General features: G+C 48.8%; 1 protein-coding gene across 7 annotated transcripts in view; it reads left to right on the top strand.

Annotated features, from left to right (window-relative positions):
* mipol1 (mirror-image polydactyly 1) overlaps positions 1 to 21,765 on the top strand; it is a 654,701-nt gene extending 632,936 nt beyond the window's left edge. For all 7 annotated transcript variants that reach the window (XM_072488851.1, XM_072488861.1, XM_072488810.1 and 4 more), the window contains one exon: positions 21,010 to 21,765. In XM_072488851.1, coding sequence (XP_072344952.1) covers positions 21,010 to 21,076 — 67 coding nt within the window. In that variant the 3' untranslated portion in view covers positions 21,077 to 21,765. The remainder of the gene's footprint in view (positions 1 to 21,009) is intronic.
* The last annotated feature ends 372 nt before the right edge of the window (positions 21,766 to 22,137 follow it).

Raw genomic sequence — 22,137 nt, 5'->3', positions numbered from 1 at the left:
AATTGACTGCAATATTTGCCTATAAACAAAAATGACTGTACTTCAAAAGTAATGGTTTGGCTGTAATGCACTTTGAGATGTACTGAGGACATGAAAAGTACTACATAAATTCAAGTATTTCTTATTATCTCTTTAATGAGATAATACTTTGCATGTAAACATCAGTCAATAGTTTTACATATCAGTTATGTCTGATTTATGCCACCATTGTATTACACAGCACACAGCGTCAAAATCAATGGCATAGTAGTATTGTCACTGGACCAGTAATCCAGACATCCAGGGTAATGCCCTGGGAGCCTGGGTTTGAATCCTCCCTTGGCAGATGGTGAAATTTGAGTCCAATAAAAATCTAACCATCTAACCATATTGCCGATTGTCTGAAAAGAAAAACTTCTGGTTCACTCATGTCCTTTAGAGAAGGAAATCTGCCATCCTTATCTGGTCTGGCCTACATGTGACTTCAGATCCACAGCAATGTTGTTAACTCTTAAATGCCCCCTGCTCAGGGGCAATTAGGGATGGGCAATGAATGCTGGCCTAGCAACACACATATCATGATTTTGTTTTAAATTTATGCAATTTGATCCTTGTTTTTTGCTGAGATTGTCACTCTCAGTTTGAGTACCTGAATATAAGCCACTTTGTGGATGGCTTCTCAGCCATCAGGGTTAAGGTGCTAAATTGGGGGAAGGCTAACTACAACCAGATTAGGCAGGATTTGGAGGCTGTTGTTTGGGAGGGGCTGTTTGAGGGTAAATCCACATTTGGCATGTGGGAGTCTTTTAAGGAGCAGTTGATGGGAGTGCAGGACAGGCATGTGCCAGTGAACAGAAAAGGCAGGATTCAGGAACCGTGGATGACCAGGGAAATTGTGAGTCTAGTCAAAAAGAAAAAGGATGCACACGTGAAGTCTAGGCAACTAAAAACAGATGAAGCACTTGAAGAATAAAAGGAAAGTAGAAAAGAGCTCAAGCAGGGAGCTATTAAGGCAAAAAGGGGTCACAAAATGACCTTGGCAGACAGGATTAAGGAGAAAAGGCATTTTATACGTATATTAGGAACAAGGGGGTAGCTCGAGAAAGAGTTGGTCCACTCAAGGACAAAGGAGGGAAATTATGTGCAGAACCAAAGGAAGTAGGTGAGATTCTAAATGAGTATTTTGCATCAGTATTCACAAAGGATCGGTCATGTTGATTGGTGGTGTCTCAGAGGGATGTGTAAACCCTTTCGAACAGGTCGTTATTATGAGGGAGGAAGTGTTAGATGTGTTAAAAAGCTTTCAGGTAGACAAATCCCCAAGGACCAGATCGCATCTTGACATCAGTGATAGTGAAATTGTTGGAAAAGATTCTCAGAGATAGGATCTATGCACATTTGGAAGTGAATGGTCCTATTAGCGACAGACAGCAAGGTTTTGTACAAGGGAGGTCATGGGCGGAATTCTCCGCAATCGGCGCGATGTCCGCCGACCGGCGCCAAAAACGGCGCGAATCAGTCCGGCATCGTGCCGCCCCAAAGGTGCGGAATCCTCCGCATCTTGAGCGGCCGAGCCCTAACCTTGAGGGGCTAGGCCCGTGCCAGACTGATTTCCGCCCCGCCAGCTGGCAGGAAAGGCCTTTGGTGCCCCGCCAGCTGGCGCGAAACTGACTTTGCCGGGCGGCGCATGCGCGGGAGCATCAGGGGCCGCTCACGGCATCCCCGCGCATGCGCCGGTGGAGGGGGTCTCTACCGTGGAGACCGTGGCGAAGGTGGAAGGAAAAGAGTGCCCCCATGGCACAGGCCCGCCCGCGGATCGGTGGGCCCCGATCGCGGGCCAGGCCACCGTGGGGGCACCCCCCAGGGCCAGATGGCCCCGCGCCCCCCCCAGGACCCCGGAGCCCATCCGCGCTGCCTTGTCCCGCCAGTAAGAGAGGTGGTTGAATCCACGCCGGCGGGACAGGCATTCCAGCAGCAGGACTTCGGCCCATCCGGGCCGGAGAATCGCCGGGGGGGAGGCCGCCAACCGGCGCGGCGCGATTCCCGCCCCCACCGAATATCCGGTGCCGGAGAATTCGGCAACCGGTGGGGGCGGGATACACGCCAGCCCCCGGCGATTCTCCGACCCGGCGGGGGGTCGGAGAATCTCGCCCCCATGCCTCACTAATTTAATTTAATTTTTTGAGGAGGTGACAAAAATGATTGATGAGGGAAGGGCTGTGGATGTTGTCTTCATGGACTTTAGTAAAGCATTTGACAACGTCCCTTAAGGCAGGTTGGTACAGAAGATTAAATCACATGGGGTCGGGTGAATTAACTAGATGGATTCAGAACTGGCTTGGCCGTAGAACACAGAGGAAAGCAATGGAAGGGTGTTTTTACGAATGGAGGTCGGTAAGTAGTGGTGTTCAGCAGGGATCAGTACTGGGACCTCTGCTGTTTGTAATACATATAAATGACTTGGAAGAAAATATAGCTGGTCTGATTAGCAAGTTTGCGGATGATACTAAGATTGCAGGACTTGCGGATAGTGATGAAGATTGTCAGAGAATACTGCAGACATAGATAGGCTGCAAAATTGGGCAGAGAAATGGCAGATGGAATTGAACCAGACAAATGCAAGGAGATGCATTTTGGTAGATCCAATTCAGGTGGGAGCACAGGCACAGGCACACACACAGATCTGGGCATGCAGGTTCACAATTCCTTCAAAGTGGCAGCACAGGTGGAAATGGTGGTAATGAAAGCATGTGGCATAATTGCCTTCATAGGATGGAGTATCGGGTATAAAAGCTCGCAAATTATGTTAGTTATCCAGAATGTTGGTTAGGCCACATTTAGAATAATGTGTCTAATTTTGGTCACCACACTACCAGAAGGACCCTGACTTTGGAGAGAGTACAGAAAATGTTTACCAGGATGTTCCCTGGTATGGGAGGGTATTAGCGATGAGGAGAGTTGAATAAACTGGGATTGCTCACCCTAGAATTCCGGAGGCTTAGGGGTGACCTGATAGAAGTTTATAAAATTATGACGGGTATAGATAGGGTGAACAGTTGGAGGCTTTTTCCCAGGGCGGAAATGACAATTAAAAGGGGGCACAAGTTCAAGGTGAGAGGGGATAGGTTCAATGGAGAAGTGCGGGGGAAGGTTTTTATACAAGAGGGTGGTGGTGGCCTGGAATGCACTGCCAAGTGAGGTGGTTGAGGCAGATACGTTAACGACCTTTAAGACTTATCTGGATAGACACATGAACAGGCGGGGTATAGAAGGGTACAGGCATTTGGTCTAGATAGAACACGTGATCGCGCAGGCTTGGAAGGCCGAAGGGCCTGTTCCTGTGCTATATTCTTTACTCACTCATGTCTATTTTACAATTTAACCACTTCTCATTCCTGTTGCTTTCTATACATTTCCTCTGTAAATTTGTGCATAGTGATACCAAGCAAGGATAGGAAAGGCAGCATTTGTGGATTGAGAAAGGGAGTTAGTGTTTCAGGTCAATCTGTCCTCAGAATTCTGCTGAAATGTCACTGACTGAAATGTTCACTCAGTTCCACTCTCCACAGATGCTGCCAGACCCGCTGAGAATTTCCAGCATTTTCTGTTTGTATTTCCAATGTTGAGCATCAGCGGTATTTTGGTTTTGCAAGGATAGAACTGGACTTGGTTGTGAATATTCCATGGTCAGTTCGATAACTAATAGCCTTACTGTTCAACTTAAGGCATAAAGGGCCTGATTTCAACTCTATATATGAATGGGTTTTAAGTTAAAATCAGCCTCACTCAATGGCTATTTGTGTGGCATATCAGATGGCTGTGGATCCACACAACTGCATAAGCTACAATCACCGGGAGATAAGTAGTGAACATAGGAAGTTGGAAAGAAAAGGGAACCCTGGTTTACCTCTTGCAATTACGCACACAGAATATTTTAGGTCACTGAAATTATGTCAAGCAACAAACATTCTCAATTTCAGATCACCTGCTAAAAATCTATAATATATTTTTTGAGATGATACATCTTTAAATATTGAACTATGTAAAGATTATACCATGTGCTAAATTGTTAGAATTCCTTTTTGATGACGATCGGCATCATGTATTTAATGCAGCAAGCGTTTTAGCTTTATGATGACATGGGGCCTCAGGATCACATATCAAGTTTCAATCCATGTTCTCATAAACGGGAAAATGTCCCACATCGATGATCCTAACAGCTCTTGGTGTTCTACTTTATTCCCCAGTAACTTCTTAACACAACAAAAGTCCCCATGCCACATATAAAATCTCAAATATATCCCAGCGATTCAACAGGCTCTCTTCCCCACCACTCACCATAGAGTGAATCTTCCAGTTTCCTTTGAAACAAAGTCCCCTTCACTCAATCTTTTGAGCACATTTGAATGCGCTTCCAATAGCAGGCAACCCACTGCTGATTCTTTAGTCTTCAACACTCCACAACTAGCTTTGTTCCTTTGAACTGAGGTCCCATCCCCACCAGCAGTCTGCTTGATAATTAACCCAAAAGCAGTCCTGTTCTTCTGCCTGGCATTGCAGCAGTCTGACTGCTTTTGAGAATTTGTAGGTCTACAAGCATCAAGAACAGCTGCCTTCTCCTTTCTGTTGATGTTTAAAGCTCCCGCCTGACTTTCAATCAGGTTTGATCTTGGCCCCATGACAACCAGATCACATGGGCCTGTTGCCAGGCCAAGCTCAGTATGACTTCACACCCCCTCCCCATTTCAAGGCATTCTGTTTAATCTTAGATTAAAAGAGACAGTTTAAAACATAGCCGTTTTATGAATGCTAGCATAGATGTTATTTTAGAAGACATTTAAGTGTAATCAACAAAAATAGTTCCATATAAATTGAGATCAATTTGCAATCCACTAATACAACTAAAGACACCCATATCACATTAGAATGCCATCAGTGTCAGACTTTTAAAAAGTCCTGAAAGTCGAGGTCAGAGGCATGGATAATTAACGGGCGGAATTTAATGGAAATATTTCGAACTTCATTTGTGGCGCGTTTCACAGGGAGTTTCCCGTTGGCTTTGCCAGCAAGTTCCCCACCACTATCAAACAACACTTAGTCGCTTTTGTGGACCCTGGGGAGTTTCTCACCAGTTTAGCCCATACTTAGGATTTTTTTCAGCACTGGGGAGCTGAACTCCATAGATCAGGCCAGCATTTTGAAATGGTGCCCCAATCTCTAAGTGAGCTAGTGGGTCCCTCACACCCCCTACACATATGGGCACTACCTCACACACACCCCACACCCCATGTGAGGACACCTTACTATGGGGTCCCTGGGGACCCCCCTCTTCAGGGCTCCCAGGCCCTCTTATAGCCCCCCCTTCCAGGACCCCCATCTATCACCCCCACAATCTCACAGGGCCCCTACTTAACTGCCCTGCACCCCACCCCCCCACTTCATACCCCCAACTTGGCACTACCACCCTGCCAGTGGCACTGCCAACATGCAAGCTGGGCAGTACCAAGCTGCCCGCGTTCCAGGGGGAGGGCCAGGGGGTCACCCTGCATGATCCCAGGGACCTCCATTGGACCGGGAGCCCTCCGGGTGCTGTTGCGCCTGGTCCACATTTGTGTGAAGCAGTACTGAATGGCACCCAGCTGCAGCCATGCTGGGGCGGCTAGTAAATCCTAGGGCAGCTTGCCTATGTAGGTTTAAACCCTACTTAGGTGCATGCTGTTTGGTCACGCCCTGTTTGGACAGGATTTTGATGCCTTGCGGGCCTCGGGGTATATCCTGCAAGGTGTAAAGGATGTCAGGGAGATCGTGGGAGGCCTCTCCTGGGATCTACCGGCCATGTTGCGCTCTCGCTTGAGCGCAACGCGGCCGGTAGATTGCGACCAACATCTCTTTGTATTGGCCATCCATTTGTTGGCATTAAAGAGTGGAGAGTGACACTCAGTAGTCACAGGTCTCCAGTTGGGTGCTGCTCTCATGGAACTACTCAACCTAAGTAAAAATATCTTTATTTAAAATGAAACGTTGTATAATTTTTCGTTAATTCACAGTAGTGCATATCTTACAAGTAGTCAAGTACAATCTGATACAGTATTATTGTGAAGTCAAGTAGAAAACAGCCCATGTTGGCACAGTATTATAACACTACAAAATCTCCATTTTGTAGAAAGCTAAGAATTCTGACACTGCACCAAATGGAGAAGGACTGTATTAAATTGTCATTGTCATGCAACCATAAAAGATCGAGATAACGATCATTTGCCTGGATGTTAACAGGTAGGGTGTCAGAGTTTTGGATAGAAGTCTGTTCTTCAACATCACACTGTGCGTCTTTTATCATGACCAAATGTTCCGCTCAGAGGTCAGCCTCATTGGGAAGATGCTAGCATTGGCTGCAATGGTAAGTCATATCTTCCACTCCAGTGTTGAGGGAGTGATGGGGGTTGATCTTGGAGGTTTTTTTGTGTGGGGTCCAAAGGGAGGAGCATTGTGGCTTACAAGCAATCCTGTAAATGTACTTATCTTCTTCCCTCACTATCCTCACCTCCTTCAGCTATCAAGGCCTGGGAAAGCCAGCCAACCACTGTAAAACCTGAAAATCAGGTTAAATTAGTCAGTCTCATCAAAATGTTTAAACTGCCAACCTGCCTCTGTTAAACTGGGAAGTAGGTGGATTGAGGTCAGGTAGTTTTTTTAATTCTTTTTTTTAAAAAAATATATTTATTCAAATTTTTCATCAAATTTTCAACAAACCCCCCCCCCCAACAAAAAGAAAGAAACAAGAACACAACAATCAGAAATTATACATTGGATTTCCCCCATATACAATAACCCCCCATAAAACATTTAAAACCACAAATAGGGGGGAAAAAAACACCGTCACCCAAACGCCACCCCAAGAGAAACCCCCCCCTCCCTCCCTCCCCCCGGCCCTTGGGCTGCTGCTGCTGCTGGCCTCCTCTTAATGCTCCGCGAGATAGTCTAGGAACGGTTGCCACCGCCTGAGGAACCCCTGCACAGACCCTCGCAAGGCAAACTTTATCCTCTCCAGCTTGATGAACCCTGCCATGTCATTGATCCAAGCTTCCACACTAGGGGGCTTTGCATTTTTCCATAGCAGCAAAATCCTCCGCCGGGCTACCAGGGACGCAAAGGCCAGAATACCGGCCTCTTTCGCCTCCTGCACTCCCGGCTCGTCCGATACCCCAAACAATGCCAATCCCCAGCTCGGCTTGACCCGGGCATTCACCACCTTGGACATAGTCCTTGCGATACCCCTCCAAAATCCATCCAGCGCCGGGCACGACCAGAACATATGGACGAGATTTGCTGGGCTCCCTGAGCACCTCCCACATCTGTCCTCCACCCCAAAGAACCTACTCAACCTCGCCCCTGTCATATGCGCTCTGTGAGTAACTTTGAACTGTATTAGGCTGAGCCTCGCGCAAGAGGAGGAAGAATTAACCCTACTCAGGGCATCAGCCCACAGACACTCATCTATCTCCTCCCCAAGCTCCTCCTCCCACTTGTCCTTTAACTCCTCCACCGAGGCCTCCTTATCTTCCTTCAGCTCCTGGTAAATCGCCGAAACCTTGCATTCTCCAACCCATACACCCAAAATCACCCCGTCCTGAATCCCACGTGCCGGAAGCAGCGGGAATTCCCTCACCTGCTGCCTCACAAACGTCCTCACTTGCATGTACCTGAAAGCATTTCCCGGGGGTAGCCCAAACTTCTCCTCCAGCGCCCCTAGGCTCACAAACGTCCCATCGATGAACAGGTCCCCCATTCTTCTAATCCCTGCCCGATGCCAGCTCTGAAACCCCCCATCCATCCTTCCCGGGACGAACCGATGATTCTCCCGAATCGGGGACCAAACCGAGGCTCCCACCTCGCCCCTGTGTCGCCTCCACTGCCCCCAGATCTTCAGCGTCGCCGCCACCACCGGACTCATGGTGTACCTTGTCGGCGAGAGCGGCAGCGGTGCCGTCACCAGTGCCCTCAGGCTCGTGCCCACACAGGACGCCATCTCTAGCCTCTTCCATGCCGCCCCCTCTCCCTCCATTACCCACCTACGGATCATCGCCACATTGGCTGCCCAGTAATAGCCACACAAATTTGGCATCGCCAGCCCCCCCCCCCTGTCCCTGCTACGCTCCAGATACACCCTCTTCACCCTCGGGGTCTGATTCACCCACACAAATCCCATGATGCTCCTGCTTACCCGTTTGAAAAAGGCCTTGGGGCTCATAATGGGATGGCACTGGAACACAAAGAGAAATCTCGGGAGGACCGTCATTTTGACCGACTGCACCCTACCCGCTAGTGAGAGTGGCAGCATATCCCATCTTTTAAAATCCTCCTTCATCTGCTCCACCAACCGCGTCAAATTGAGCTTGTGCAGGGCCCCCCCAACTCCTAGCTACTTGGATCCCCAGGTACCGAAAGCTCCTTTCCGCCCTCTTCAGCGGCAGCTTGTCTATCCCCCTTCCCTGGTCCCCTGAATGCACCACAAAGAGCTCACTCTTCCCTACGTTGAGTTTATACCCCGAAAAGTCCCCAAACTCCCTAAGGATCCGCATGACCTCCGCCATCCCCTCCACTGGATCCGCCACATACAACAACAGGTCGTCGGCATACAACGACACCCGGTGTTCCTCTCCCCCCCGGACCAGTCCCCTCCATTTCCTGGACTCCCTCAGTGCTGGCCATAGCCAGCGGCTCAATTGCCAGTGCAAACAACAAGGGGGATAGGGGGCACCCCTGCCTCGTCCCCCGGTACAGCCGAAAGTACTCCGACCTCCGCCGGTTCGTAGCCACACTTGCCACTGGGGCTCTATATAGCAGCCTGACCCAACTGATGAACCCCTCCCCGAACCCAAACCTCCGCAACACTTCCCAAAGATACTCCCACTCCACCAGTTCAAAGGCCTTCTCCGCGTCCATAGCTGCCACTACCTCCGCTTCCCCCTCCACCGTGGGCATCATAATCACATTGAGGAGCCTCCGCACATTTGTGTTTAGCTGCCTACCCTTCACAAATCCCGTCTGGTCCTCATGAATCACCCCCGGGACACAGTCCTCAATTCTCGTAGCCAGCACCTTCGCCAGCAACTTAGCGTCAACATTGAGGAGCGAGATCGGTCTATACGACCCACATTGCAATGGATCCTTGTCCCGCTTCAAGATCAAAGAAATCAGCGCCCTGGACATTGTCGGGGGCAAGGTCCCCCCGCTCCCTCGCCTTATTAAAAGTCCTCACTAGCAACGGGCCCAGCAGGTCCACGTATTTCCGGTAGAATTCAACCGGGAACCCATCCGGCCCCGGGGCCTTCCCCGCCTGCATGCTCCCCAATCCTTTAACCAGCTCCTCCAGCCCAATCGGCGCCCCCAAACCAGCCACCTCGTCCTCCTCCACCTCGGGAACCTCAGCTGATCTAGGAATCGTCGCATCCTCTCCTCCCCCGCTGGGGGCTCAGACCTGTACAGATCCCCATAGAAGTCCCTAAATACCTCATTTATTCTCTCCGCACTGTATTCCCCCCCTCTATCCTTAACTCCACCAATCTCAGACTATAGTGGCGGATAACGGGGGCAGATACGTGATGGTGAGTGGCAAACTACAGGGGGAGACGGTGGTTTTGGTAAACGTATATGCCCCGAACTGGGATGATGCCAATTTTATGAGGCGGATGCTAGGACGCATTCCGGACCTAGAGATGGGAAAGCTGATAATGGGGGGAGATTTTAATACGGTGTTGGAACCAGGGCTGGATAGGTCGAAGTCCAGGACTGGAAGGAGGCCGGCAGCAGCCAAGGTACTTAAAGATTTTATGGAGCAGATGGGAGGTGTAGACCCGTGGAGATTTAGCAGACCTAGGAGTAAGGAGTTCTCGTTTTTCTCCTATGTCCATAAAGTCTACTCGCGAATAGACTTTTTTGTGCTGGGAAGGGCGTTGATCCCGAAGGTGAGGGGAATGGAGTATACGGCTATAGCCATTTCGGATCACGCTCCACACTGGGTAGACTTGGAGATAGGGGAGGAAACAGGAGGGCGCCCACCCTGGAGAATGGACATGGGACTAATGGCAGATGAGGGGGTGTGTCTAAGGGTGAGGGGGTGCATTGAAAACTACTTGGAACTCAATGATAATGGGGAGGTCCAGGTGGGAGTGGTCTGGGAGGCGCTGAAGGCGGTGGTTAGAGGGGAGCTGATATCAATCAGGGCACATAAAGGGAAGCAGGAGAGTAAGGAACGGGAGCGGTTGCTGCAAGAACTTTTGAGGGTGGACAGACAATATGCGGAAGCACCGGAGGAGGGACTGTACAGGGAAAGGCAAAGGCTACATGTAGAATTTGACTTGCTGACTACGGGCACTGCAGAGGCACAATGGAGGAAGGCACAGGGTGTACAGTACGAATATGGGGAGAAGGCGAGCAGGTTGCTGGCACACCAATTGAGGAAAAGGGGAGCAGCGAGGGAAATAGGGGGAGTGAGGGATGAGGAAGGAGAGATGGAGCGGAGAGAGTGAATGGAGTGTTCAAGACATTTTATAAAAAATTATATGAAGCTCAACCCCCGGATGGGAGGGAGAGAATGATGGGCTTTTTGGATCGGCTGGAATTTCCCAAGGTGGAAGAGCAGGAAAGGGTGGGACTGGGAGCACAGATCGAGGTAGAAGAAGTGGTGAAAGGAATTAGGAGCATGCAGGCGGGAAAGGCCCCGGGACCGGATGGATTCCCAGTCGAATTCTATAGAAAATATGTGGACTTGCTCGCCCCGGTATTGACGAGGACCTTTAATGAGGCAAAGGAAAGGGGACAACTGCCCCCGACTATGTCTGAAGCAACGATATCGCTTCTCTTAAAGAAGGAAAAGGACCCGCTATAATGCGGGTCCTATAGACCTATTTCCCTCCTAAATGTAGATGCCAAGATCCTGGCCAAGGTAATGGCAATGAGAATAGAGGAATGTGTCCCGGGGGTGGTCCACGAGGACCAAACGGGGTTTGTGAAGGGGAGACAGCTGAACACGAATATACGGAGGCTGTTAGGGGTAATGATGATGCCCCCACCAGAGGGGGAAACGGAGATAGTAGTGGCGATGGATGCCGAGAAAGCATTTGATAGAGTGGAGTGGGATTATTTGTGGGAGGTGTTGAGGAGATTTGGTTTTGGAGAGGGGTATGTTAGATGGGTGCAGCTGTTGTATAGGGCCCCGATGGTGAGCGTGGTCACGAATGGACGGGGATCTGCATATTTTCGGCTCCATAGAGGGACAAGGCAGGGATGCCCTCTGTCCCCATTATTGTTTGCACTGGCGATTGAGCCCCTGGCGATTGAGCCCCTGGCGATAGCGTTGAGGGGTTCCAAGAAGTGGAGGGGAGTACTTAGAGGAGGAGAAGAACACCGGGTATCATTGTATGCGGATGATTTGTTCCTATATGTGGCAGACCCGGCGGAGGGGATGCCAGAAATAATGCGGATACTTGGGGAGTTTGGGGATTTTTCAGGGTATAAATTGAACATGGGGAAAAGTGAGTTGTTTGTGGTGCATCCAGGGGAACAGAGTAGAGAAATAGAGGACCTACCGTTGAGGAAGGTAACAAGGGACTTTCGTTACCTGGGGATCCAGATAGCCAAGAATTGGGGCACATTGCATAGGTTAAATTTAATGCGGTTGGTGGAACAAATGGAGGAGGATTTCAAGAGATGGGATATGGTATCCCTGTCACTGGCAGGGAGGGTGCAGGCGGTTAAGATGGTGGTCCTCCCGAGATTCCTCTTTGTGTTTCAGTGCCTCCCGGTGGTGATCACGAAGGCTTTTTTTAAAAGGATTGAAAAGAGCATCATGGGTTTTGTGTGGGCCGGGAAGACCCCGAGAGTGAGGAAGGGATTCTTACAGCGTAGCAGGGATAGGGGGGGGGCTGGCACTACCGAGCCTAAGTGAGTATTATTGGGCCGCTAATATTTCAATGGTGAGTAAGTGGATGGGAGAGGAGGAGGGAGCGGCGTGGAAGAGATTAGAGAGGGCGTCCTGTAGGGGGACTAGCCTACAGGCTATGTTGACAGCTCCATTGCCGTTCTCACCGAGGAACTACACCACAAGCCCGGTGGTGGGGGCTACACTGAAGATTTGGGGACAGTGGAGACGGCATAGGGGAAAGACTGGAGCCTTGGGGGGGGTCCCCGATAAGAAACAACCATAGGTTTGCCCCGGGGGGGAATAGATGGGGGATATGGAATGTGGCAAAGAGCAGGAATAACGCAACTGAAAGATCTGTTTGTGGATGGGAAGTTCGCGAGTCTGGGAGCGCTGACCGAGAAATATGGGTTGCCCCAAGGGAATGCATTCAGGTATATGCAACTGAGGGCTTTTGCGAGGCAACAGGTGAGGGAATTCCCGCAGCTCCCGACACAAGAGGTGCAGGACAGAGTGATCTCAAAGACATGAGTGGGGGATGGTAAGGTGTCAGATATATATAGGGAAATGAGGGACGAAGGGGAGACTATGGTAGATGAACTAAAAGGGAAATGGGAAGAAGAGCTGGGGGAGGAGATCGAGGAGGGGCTGTGGGCAGATGCCCTAAGCAGGGTAAACTCATCGTCCTCGTGTGCCAGGCTAAGCCTGATTCAGTTTAAGGTATTACACAGGGCGCATATGACTGGAGCACGGCTCAGTAAATTTTTTGGGGTGGAGGATAGGTGTGCGAGGTGGTCGAGAAGCCCAGCGAATCATACCCATATGTTTTGGTCATGCCCGGCACTACAGGGGTTTTGGATGGGGGTGACAAAGGTGCTTTCAAAAGTAGTGGGGGTCCGGGTCGAACCAAGCTGGGGGTTGGCTATATTTGGGGTTGCACAAGAGCCGGGAGTGCAGGAGGCGAGAGAGGCCGATGTTTTGGCCTTTGCGTCCCTAGTAGCCCGGCGCAGGATATTGCTAATGTGGAAAGAAGCCAAGCCCCCGGGGGTGGAGACCTGGATAAATGACATGGCAGGGTTTATAAAGCTAGAGCGGATTAAGTTTGTTCTAAGGGGGTCGGCTCAAGGGTTCACCAGGCGGTGGCAACCGTTCGTCGAATACCTCGCAGAGGGATAGATGGAATGGTAAAAAAGAAGGCAGCAGCAGCAGCCCAGGATCGGGGGGGAGGGGGGGGAGGAGGAGGAACCAGAAGGACTCTCAGGGTTGTTAATATATACTGTATAATATGTATAGGTCGTTGCTACAGATAATTATATATTGGACTGTTAAATTATATTTTTGGAGAGTGTTACTTGTGATAAGGCAGTTGCCAATTAGGGTTAGTTTTCATTTTTGTTATTTATTATTTATTCATTTTCTGTTTATAAAATAGGTCATTGTTATTTGTGTTGTTATAATATTGTGTAAAGGATGCACAATGTACTGTGTTGGTTGACCAAAAATTTTCAATAAAATATTTTTTTAAAAACTCCACCTATCTCCCTCGTTGCCTGCCTCTTACGAAGCTGATGTGCCAGCATCCGACTCGCCTTCTCCCCATACTCACACGTCGCCCCCTGCGTTTTCCTCCACTATGCCTCTGCTTTCCCCGTGGTCAACAGGTCGAATTCCGTCTGGAGGTTCCGTCGCTCCCTAAGTAGCCCCTCCTCGGGGGCCTCTGCATACCTCCTGGCTACCCTTAGAATCTCCCCCACCAACCTCTCCCTCCCCTCTTTCTTCGCCCTGTGGGCCCTAATGGAGATTAGCTCTCCCCTGACCACCGCCTTCAACGCCTCCCAGACTACCCCCACCTGCACCTCCCCGTTGTCGTTGGCCTCCAAATATCTTTCAATACACCCCCGCACCCGCCCGCACACCCTCTCATCCACCAACAGTCCCACATCGATGCGCCACAGCGGGCGCTGGTCCCTCTCCTACCCGAACTCCAGCTCCACACAATGCAGGGCGTGGTCCGAGGTGGCTATAGCCGAATATTCCGTTCCCTCCACTTTCGGGATTAGCGCCCTACTCAAAATGAAAAAATCTATCCGGGAGTAGGCTCTATGGACGTGGGAAAGGAAGGAAAATTCCCTGGCCAGCGGCCTGGCAAACCTCCATGGATCCACTCCCCCCATCTGGTCCATAAACCCCTGAGCACCTTGGCCGCAGCCGGCCTCTTACCCATCCTGGACCTAGAACGGTCCAGTGCTGGATCCAGCACCGTGTTGAAGTCCCCGTTCCCCCCCCCCCCCCCCCCCCATTATCAAGCTTCCTACCTCCAGATCAAGAATCCGACCCAACATGCGTTTCATAAATCGGGGCATATACGTTCACCAGTGCCACCCACAGCCCCTGCAACCTACCACTCACCATCACATATCGACCTCCATTATCCACTACAATATTCAGTACCTCGAACGACACCCGCTTCCCCACCAGTATTGAAATCCCTCGGTTCTTCGCATCCAGCCCTGAATGAAAGACCTGCCCTACCCATCCCTTTCTCAGCCTAACCTGATTGGCCACCTTCAGATGTGTCTCCTGGAGCATAACCACGTCTGCCTTTAGTCCCTTTAACTGCGCGAACACCCGGGCCCTCTTGACCGGCCCCTCACATTCCAGGCTATCAGCCGGATCGGGGGGCTACTCGCCCCCCACCCCCCCCCCCCCCGCTGACTAGCCATCTCCTTTTCTAGGCCAGCCACGTGCCCGCGCCTCCCGCACCCTCCAGTCCCCCAGGCGGCGGACCCCCGCCCCGACTTCCTCTCCTAATTCCAGCTACCTTTTGGCCAATGCAGCAGCAACCCAGTTCCCCCCCCCCGCTAGATCCTCATCTAGCCATTTTGCTCCCCCCATAACACTCCCGTAAGTCAGCTGACTCCTGCTGACCCCAGCCTCTCCTGCCAGTCCATCGACCCCCCAGTGTTAGAATTCCCCCACCCCTTGGCAGTCAGTGTGCACTCCTCTCCAGAACCGCCCTTCCCCCCCCCCCCGGCCCCGCCCCCATCCTTCCCTAACGCGGGGAAAAGCCCGCGCTTTCCTGAGCCGGCCCCGCCCCCTCTGGCGCAGCTCCTTTTTGCGGCCTTACCCCAACTCCCCATCCCCGGGCCTCCACCCCCCTCTTCCTCCGTGGGGGCCCTGCCCCTCCAACACCGACGCCCACACTCTCCCATAGCCCCCACATCATATCCATTCACCATTCCCCACCCAGCACTCAAACAAAAAGAACATTCCCCAAACGCAGTAAACACAGTAAACATCCCCCCACGACAAACCCTCAATTTGAGTCCAACCCTTTCAGTCTGTATAAAGTTCCATGCCTCATCAGGCGTTTCAAAATTGTGGTGCCGATCTTGGAACATGACCCACAATCGCGCTGGCTGCAGCATACCGAACTTCACCCCCTTCCGATGGAGCACCGCCTTAGCCCGGTTGAAACCAGCCCTCTTCTTAGCCACCTCCGCACTCCAGTCCTGATAAATTCGGATCTCCGTGTTCTCCCACCTGCTGCTCCTCTCTTTTTTGGCCCATCTCAGGACACACTCTCTGTCCACAAAGCGGTGGAACCTCACCACGACAGCCCTTGGCGGCTCGTTGGCTTTGGGTCTCCTTGCCAGGACCCGATGAGCCCCATCCAGCTCCAGGGGCCTCGGGAAAGCTCCCGCGCCCATCAGCGAATTGAGCATCATGCTCATATATGCCCCGGCAACGGGCCCCTCCACTCCTTCAGGGAGACCCAGAATCCAAAGATTCTTCCTCCTCGACCTATTCTCCAGGTCCTCGAATTTTTCCGCCCACTTCTTGTGCAGCGCCTCGTGCGCCTCCACCTTCACCGCCAGGCCCAAGATCTCATCCTCGTTCTCCAAAGCTTTTTGCCGCACTTCCCAGATCGCCGCCCCTTGGGCCTTCTGGGTCTCCACAAGCTTCTCAATCGCTGCCTTCATTGGTGCCAGCATTTCTGTCTTCAGCTCCTCAAAGCAGCGTTTAAGAAACTCCTGCTGCTCCTGCGACCACTGCGCCCACGCTGCTTGGTCTCCACCCGCCGCCATCTTGCTTTTCCTCCCTCGCACTTTTCGCTGAACCAGGGTCACTTCTTTAGCCGCTCCACTCCTGGTCGAATCCATATAATGTCGGGCGGATCTTGCTGTCACCTTCCCACACTGGAAGCCGTCGAACAATTGCCGTTGGGGCCCCTCTGAAGAGCCCAAAAGTCCGTTCCTGGCGGGAGCTGCCGAACGTGCGACCTACCTAGGCATAGCCGCAACCGCAAGTCCAGTTTTTAAAATTCTAATGTCTATCCCAGCCCCACCCATTGTGTTTGAAATTAATGAACCCTTAGTCTAAGACACATTTTTGCATTGTTGTATAAAATAACCTCCACCCTATAGAAAAACATGTATAACCTCCACCCTGTAGAAAAGTAGTAGTTCATCTCTCTGACAAATGTGTTAAACCAATTTGTATAAATTAATTTTTGAAGTTTCGCATTGTTGGTGTATCTGTAAATGTGTCAGCCAATTGAACACATCAAGATTCTACAAATAATATTGAAAGGAATAGCCTGTTAATCTTATTTTTGTACTGGCATTGATATTGAAAAAAGAATACTGTCAAGGATGTGGGGAAACTCCCTGCTCTTCTCCGAAGGTGTTATGATATTTTTAGCACCTACCTGAACAAGTGGATGTGCCCTCAGTCATCTCAACTGAAGGGCAGCTACCTTAAACTGCACTGGAGTGTCAAGTCAGACTGTAAGATTAGTGGTAGGAAAAGTAATGGAATCCTTACTAAAGAAGAGAATGGGCGCGATCTACCAGCCACAGTGCACTCGAAAAGCAGTGTGCCGCATGCGGTGCAACATGGCTGGTAACTGCTGGGAGAACCCACTTCCAGTATCTACCCGGCTCGCTACACCTCTTCAAATCTAACGCGATATCGTGAGACGCCCACCCATTGTGAGCGGGAGCATTTTTGGCAAATCTGCATATTAGAGTGAGACAGCTAGTCTCACTCTAATATTCAGTTGCCTGAGGTAACCAAGGCATTGGAGCGCTCCCGGAGACGATGGGATAGGCACCTATTTCGCTGCTGGTAAAAAAGTATAAGGTTCCAGTGGAGTGTGGGTCATATCAGCCAATATCTCTGTTGAATGTGGATGTCAAGATTCTTGCCAAAGTGTTGCCACTTAGGTTGGAGGAGTGCCTTCAGCAGGTGATTTGGGAGGATCAGACAGGGTTTGTAAAGGGTATGCAGTTGTCCTCGAATGTGCGTCACTTGTTAAACATGGTGCTCTCCCCATCAGAAAGGCGGAGAGTTTGAGATGGTGGTGGCGCTGGATGAGGAGTGATATTAGTTGTTTGCGATTTTGGAGTGGTTTGGGATTGGGCCGAAGTTTGTGGCATGTGTCAAAGTGTTATATAAGAAACCGCAGGCGAATGTTCGTACAAATGAGGTGAACTCGGGTTATTTGCAGCTGCAGAGGGGAATGAGACAGCAGTGTCCCATGCCCCCCTTTTGTTTGCGCTGGCGTATGAGCCCTCGGCCATTGCGCTGAGGAGCTTGGATAAGTGGAAGGGTTAGTGTGGGGGGGGGGGGGGGGGGAGCATAAGGTGTCCATGTATGCTGACAACCTTTTGTTGCATATTTCTAACCCGGGTCCCATGATGGGGAATATAATGGGGCTGCTCAGGTCATTTGGGGCATTTTCTGGATATCAATTGAATTTGGAGAAGAGCCAGTGTTCTTTGGTTTCCTCTCCGGGGACAGGATCTGGCCGAGAGGGATTTCCATTTTGTGTGGTGACTACTCATTTCAGGAACCTGAGGCTGCAGGTGGCTCAGAACTGGATCCAATTCCGTAAATTGAATTTTATCAGCCTTGTGCGTAGGGTTAAGGCAGCTTTGTTGAGGTGGGACAGCCTCCCTGTATCATTGGCAGGCTAGGTGCAGGTGGTAAAGATGAATATCGTGCCGTGGTTTTTATTTTTATTCCAGTGCTTGCCGGTCTTTTTGGCGAAGGCATTTTTTATGGGGGTGGAACGGTTGATTTTGTCATTTGTAGGGTGGGTAAGGTGGTGAGGATTTGGACGAAGTGCTTCAGAGAGGGCAGCAGTTGGAGGCTTTTGCTCTTCCGAATCTGATATATTACTTCTTGGCGAACGCCAAGAAGGTGCGGGTCTGGGGTAGGGATCTGGAGGCAATGTGGGTGAGGATGGAGGCAGGCTCTGTAGGGGGTTGTGGTTGCCAGCACTGGCAACGGCGCCACTCCAGTTTGCCCCTGGGAAATATTTGTGCAGTCCGGTGGTGGTGGTCACGCTGAAGATTTGGAGGTAATTTTGGCAGCATTTTTAGTTAGGGGCGGGGTTGAAACTGAGGCCGGTTCAAGAGAATCATGTGTTTGAGCCAGCAAGACTGGATGCTAGGTTACCGGGGTTGATGGAAATGAAGGACCTATTTTTGGGAGGGCGAATTTGTAGAAGTTGACAGAGACTTTTTGGATTCCGTGGAGGGAGGCCTTTAGATATATGCAGGTGCAGGACTTTGCAAGGAAGGTTTTCCCGGCATTCCCGTTACACCTCCCTCCTTGTTGTTGGAGGGGGTGTTGTCTGTGATAAGGTTGGAAAGGGGGTCATCTCAGTGATTTATAGGATTTTGGATGAGAATATGGTGTCGCTGGAGGGGGTTAAGGCCAAATGGGAGGAGCAGCTGGAGGTGGCATTGGAGGAGGGATTGTGCTGTGAGGGGACGATAGTGCACTGGGTGCACCTGACGAGGTCAAGGATGAGCTTGTTGTTTGAGGAGGTGGAGGACACTTGCGAGCGATGTGGGAGAGGTCCTGCCAACCATGTATACGTGTTCTGGTCCTGCTGAAGTTGGAGAAATTTTGGGGAGATTTTCAGCACCATGTCAGCGATCTTACAGTTGGATTTGGAGCCCAGTCCCCTGGGGGCCATATTTGGGGTGTCGGACTTGCCAGCACTGCAGCTGGGAATGGGGACAGGTGTTTTAACCTTTGCCTCGCTGATTGCTCGCAGGCGGGACCTGTTGGGGTGGAGGTCAGCCTCTCCGCCCAGTTCCTCAGTATGGCTTCGGGACCTGATGGAGTTTGTGTATTTGGAGAAGGTTACGTTTACCTTGAGGGGGATGACTGAGGGGTTCCACAAGAAATGGGGTCTGTTTATCCTTCACTTTAAAGAGTTGGTTGCTGCTAGGGAGAGGATGTGTGTGAGGTTGGGATGGTGGGGCTATTCTTTGAGTTATTGGGATGTTGGTTGGTAGAGTGGGGGGGGGGGGTCATGTTGTTTTGCATTGTTTTGTTTTTTACCTGATGTATAAAATGTTAAAAACCAAATAAAAGATTTTCAAAAAAAGATTTTTGAAAATTAAAATGCCAAAATTTATTTCAAAAATCTCTACTATCACATTAGTTTTATTTAGATATCGTCTAACAAAATAGGAATTAATTTGGAACCTGTTCAGTTATTTCAACTTGGACTTTATTCATCAGTTTTGTATTTTTTCATAGTAATAGAATACTTGAAGTGTATTCCTTGGGAGGGATGTAAAGGACCATTAGTAACTACTGGCAGGCCTAATCCATCACAATGAGACTAAGCTATGCAGCATGAGAATACGAATGAATATGAAATAATTGCACACCAATGTGACTGACCCCCTCAGCCTTGAAATCCATGAGAGATCATGTGGGTTGGTAGAGGAGAATCTGACTCTCTTTCTAACACAGCTATGTGAAAAATGTGGCTGGACCAAATATTCCTTGTATGATGTTGCTGGTAAAAGAACTGAGAGGAGCAGGGAATTTAGCGGGTTGGTGCAGAAAGTTGTTTCATTGATGGAAGCTGAAGCGAAAATGAATTTCCTGGAAGAGACAAACTTGGCAGTGAGTACCGAACTCTTTTCATGATTTCTAATGTGAACTTCAAAGCTACGACTGGTATCCCCAAAACCTAAATCTATTGTATTTTTGATGGAGGCGGGTGGAGTTCAATTTGGGGAAAAAACAAGTGATACTTTCCCTTGTTTGTTGACCAAAGTCAGAAATAATTCATGTTCAAATTGTTTGCAAACAGTAGTTTCAGTTTTCTTTTGTGAAAATCCTGGAAAATTTGTTGCATCATTTTTTTTCATGTTACACATCACATTAAATATTATCCTTTCAATCATGGAGTAGCCATATTGCATCATCTACCTTGTATCGGTCAGCTTTGTGACTTACTTGTTGAAGTATTCAACAACAAGATGTTATGTTACTGGACTAGTGATGGCTCTTCCTGGCAGCCTGTATGCATGAGTGTTACTTATAAATCAATATAGATGTGTAGTAATGTACAAACCTCCATCTAAAAGTTTTAGGCAAACTGCAAATGAACACACAGGTCAAACTATTTCTGTAGACCATAGTCTGTGATAGCTTCAGGCACCCATGTGACACTGCAGTATTTGCCACAATTTGTCAATAGAATTAAGTACCAGCACATGGTGTTTGATATAAACAAAAGTATTTAAGTGTACACATGTTCAGTATCAGAAAAATGTCCCAAAATCTGGATTTGGAATCTGGATTTTCAAAGATATTTCACATAGACTTCAACTATGTAAGTGCAGTTAAATCAATCTGTCTTACAGTGGCTGTTTCCTAGAAGATTGTAATGCTTATAATAAAATTTGAATTCACTTCTAAAGAAAATTAAGAATCCAGCAGCTGAACAATTAAATCTGAGATTTTGCACAGTTTATTAAAAGTTTTATTATAAATAATTTTGAGGATCCGTGAGCCTTTACAAGATGCTTCTTGAATCAAGCTTTTAAAAACTTTTTAAAATATACCATGTGCATTATAAAAACAGGGGAACTTGCTAGTTCATCTCCTGTTCGGAGAATGATAAAAATCTTGAAAATAAAATCTAGAGATGAGTCTGCATCCTGTACCAGTGTCTGCGTTACACAGTACATCTTTGTTTTCTAACGACCACCATGCAGCCTTTCTACAGTGCAAACACTGCCTCTTTCAGTCTATGAATTCCTAATACTATTCTGCTTTTCTTCCCGCAGGTTGGAACGGCTGGTGGATGTCCTGAGGAAGAAGGTTGGAACAGGCAACATCAGGACGGTGACCTGATTGAGTAGCAACGTCTGGCAATGTAGTCACATCTGGTGACCAGGCCATTCTATTCATCGTTGTACAAATAAAAAAATCCTGGTCTTAGCAAACAGTTGTTGTAACCAGCATGCTGAAATAACATCCAAAAATATCCAAACCTAATTTTTTCAAGTCTGGAAACTTGATAGTATTCTATATTGACAAATGTTGCAGACATGCAAGGGACACTTTCATATCTACTGATTTTTACCAGAAATTTGTAAAATGCATGCTAATTAAAAAAATCATATTTTTCATGCATGTTCATTAAGATAATTTAGCATTATTACCACCTTATCAGAAATGCTGACTTCAATTCAATAAAAATTCATAACATTGTTCACTTGCTTACTATTTAGAAAGTATCTGACCTATAGGATGTAAACCAAATTATATTTTCACATCTTTGAATCTAGAAAATGGCATTGAAGGTTGAGTGGATGTTTGATGCCTAGCATTGTTTTAACATGATGTCAGCCTGTACTTGTTGCCTCCCCCCCCCCCCCCCCCCCCGCAATACTTATTTTTTTAGTAATTCAGTAGTGTATCGGTATCATTATTCAGACAATCATTTTGTTCTTTGTGCTAGCCTTTACATTTTACATTTGTTCAGAATGTATATCTAAATCACTGTAGTAACCAGATTAAAAGCTATGGAAATGTGTTAATGTTGAGTACATTTTAACTTTCTGGGGGTGGGAATGGAGTTGAACTTTTCAACACGAGTTCAGTCTTCTGTCTCTATTTTATATGATTTCTTATTTAACTGGCATCAAGGAATAAATTCATTTGCGAAAAGTTGTATAGTAAAATCTACAGCCAATGTATTTGGAAATGACATTTAACTCCCAAAAAGTCACACCAGAGAATGTGAGCTATGGATATCAGTTCAGATTTGAAGCTGGCATTGGTAATTGGTGGTATTGTAGCAATATTGACATTTTTTAATGTTCAATTTGGTGTCGAACAGCCGAGGAATCGTACATGTTTCAAAAAATAAACTCCTGTTCCTAAAATGTGACCTTTTAATACTTACAAGA

This window comes from Scyliorhinus torazame, chromosome 2 (genome assembly GCF_047496885.1).
Source record: "Scyliorhinus torazame isolate Kashiwa2021f chromosome 2, sScyTor2.1, whole genome shotgun sequence".
In the NCBI taxonomy this organism is placed as follows: Eukaryota; Metazoa; Chordata; class Chondrichthyes; order Carcharhiniformes; family Scyliorhinidae; genus Scyliorhinus; species Scyliorhinus torazame.
This window is presented reverse-complemented; position numbering and strand designations above follow the sequence as displayed.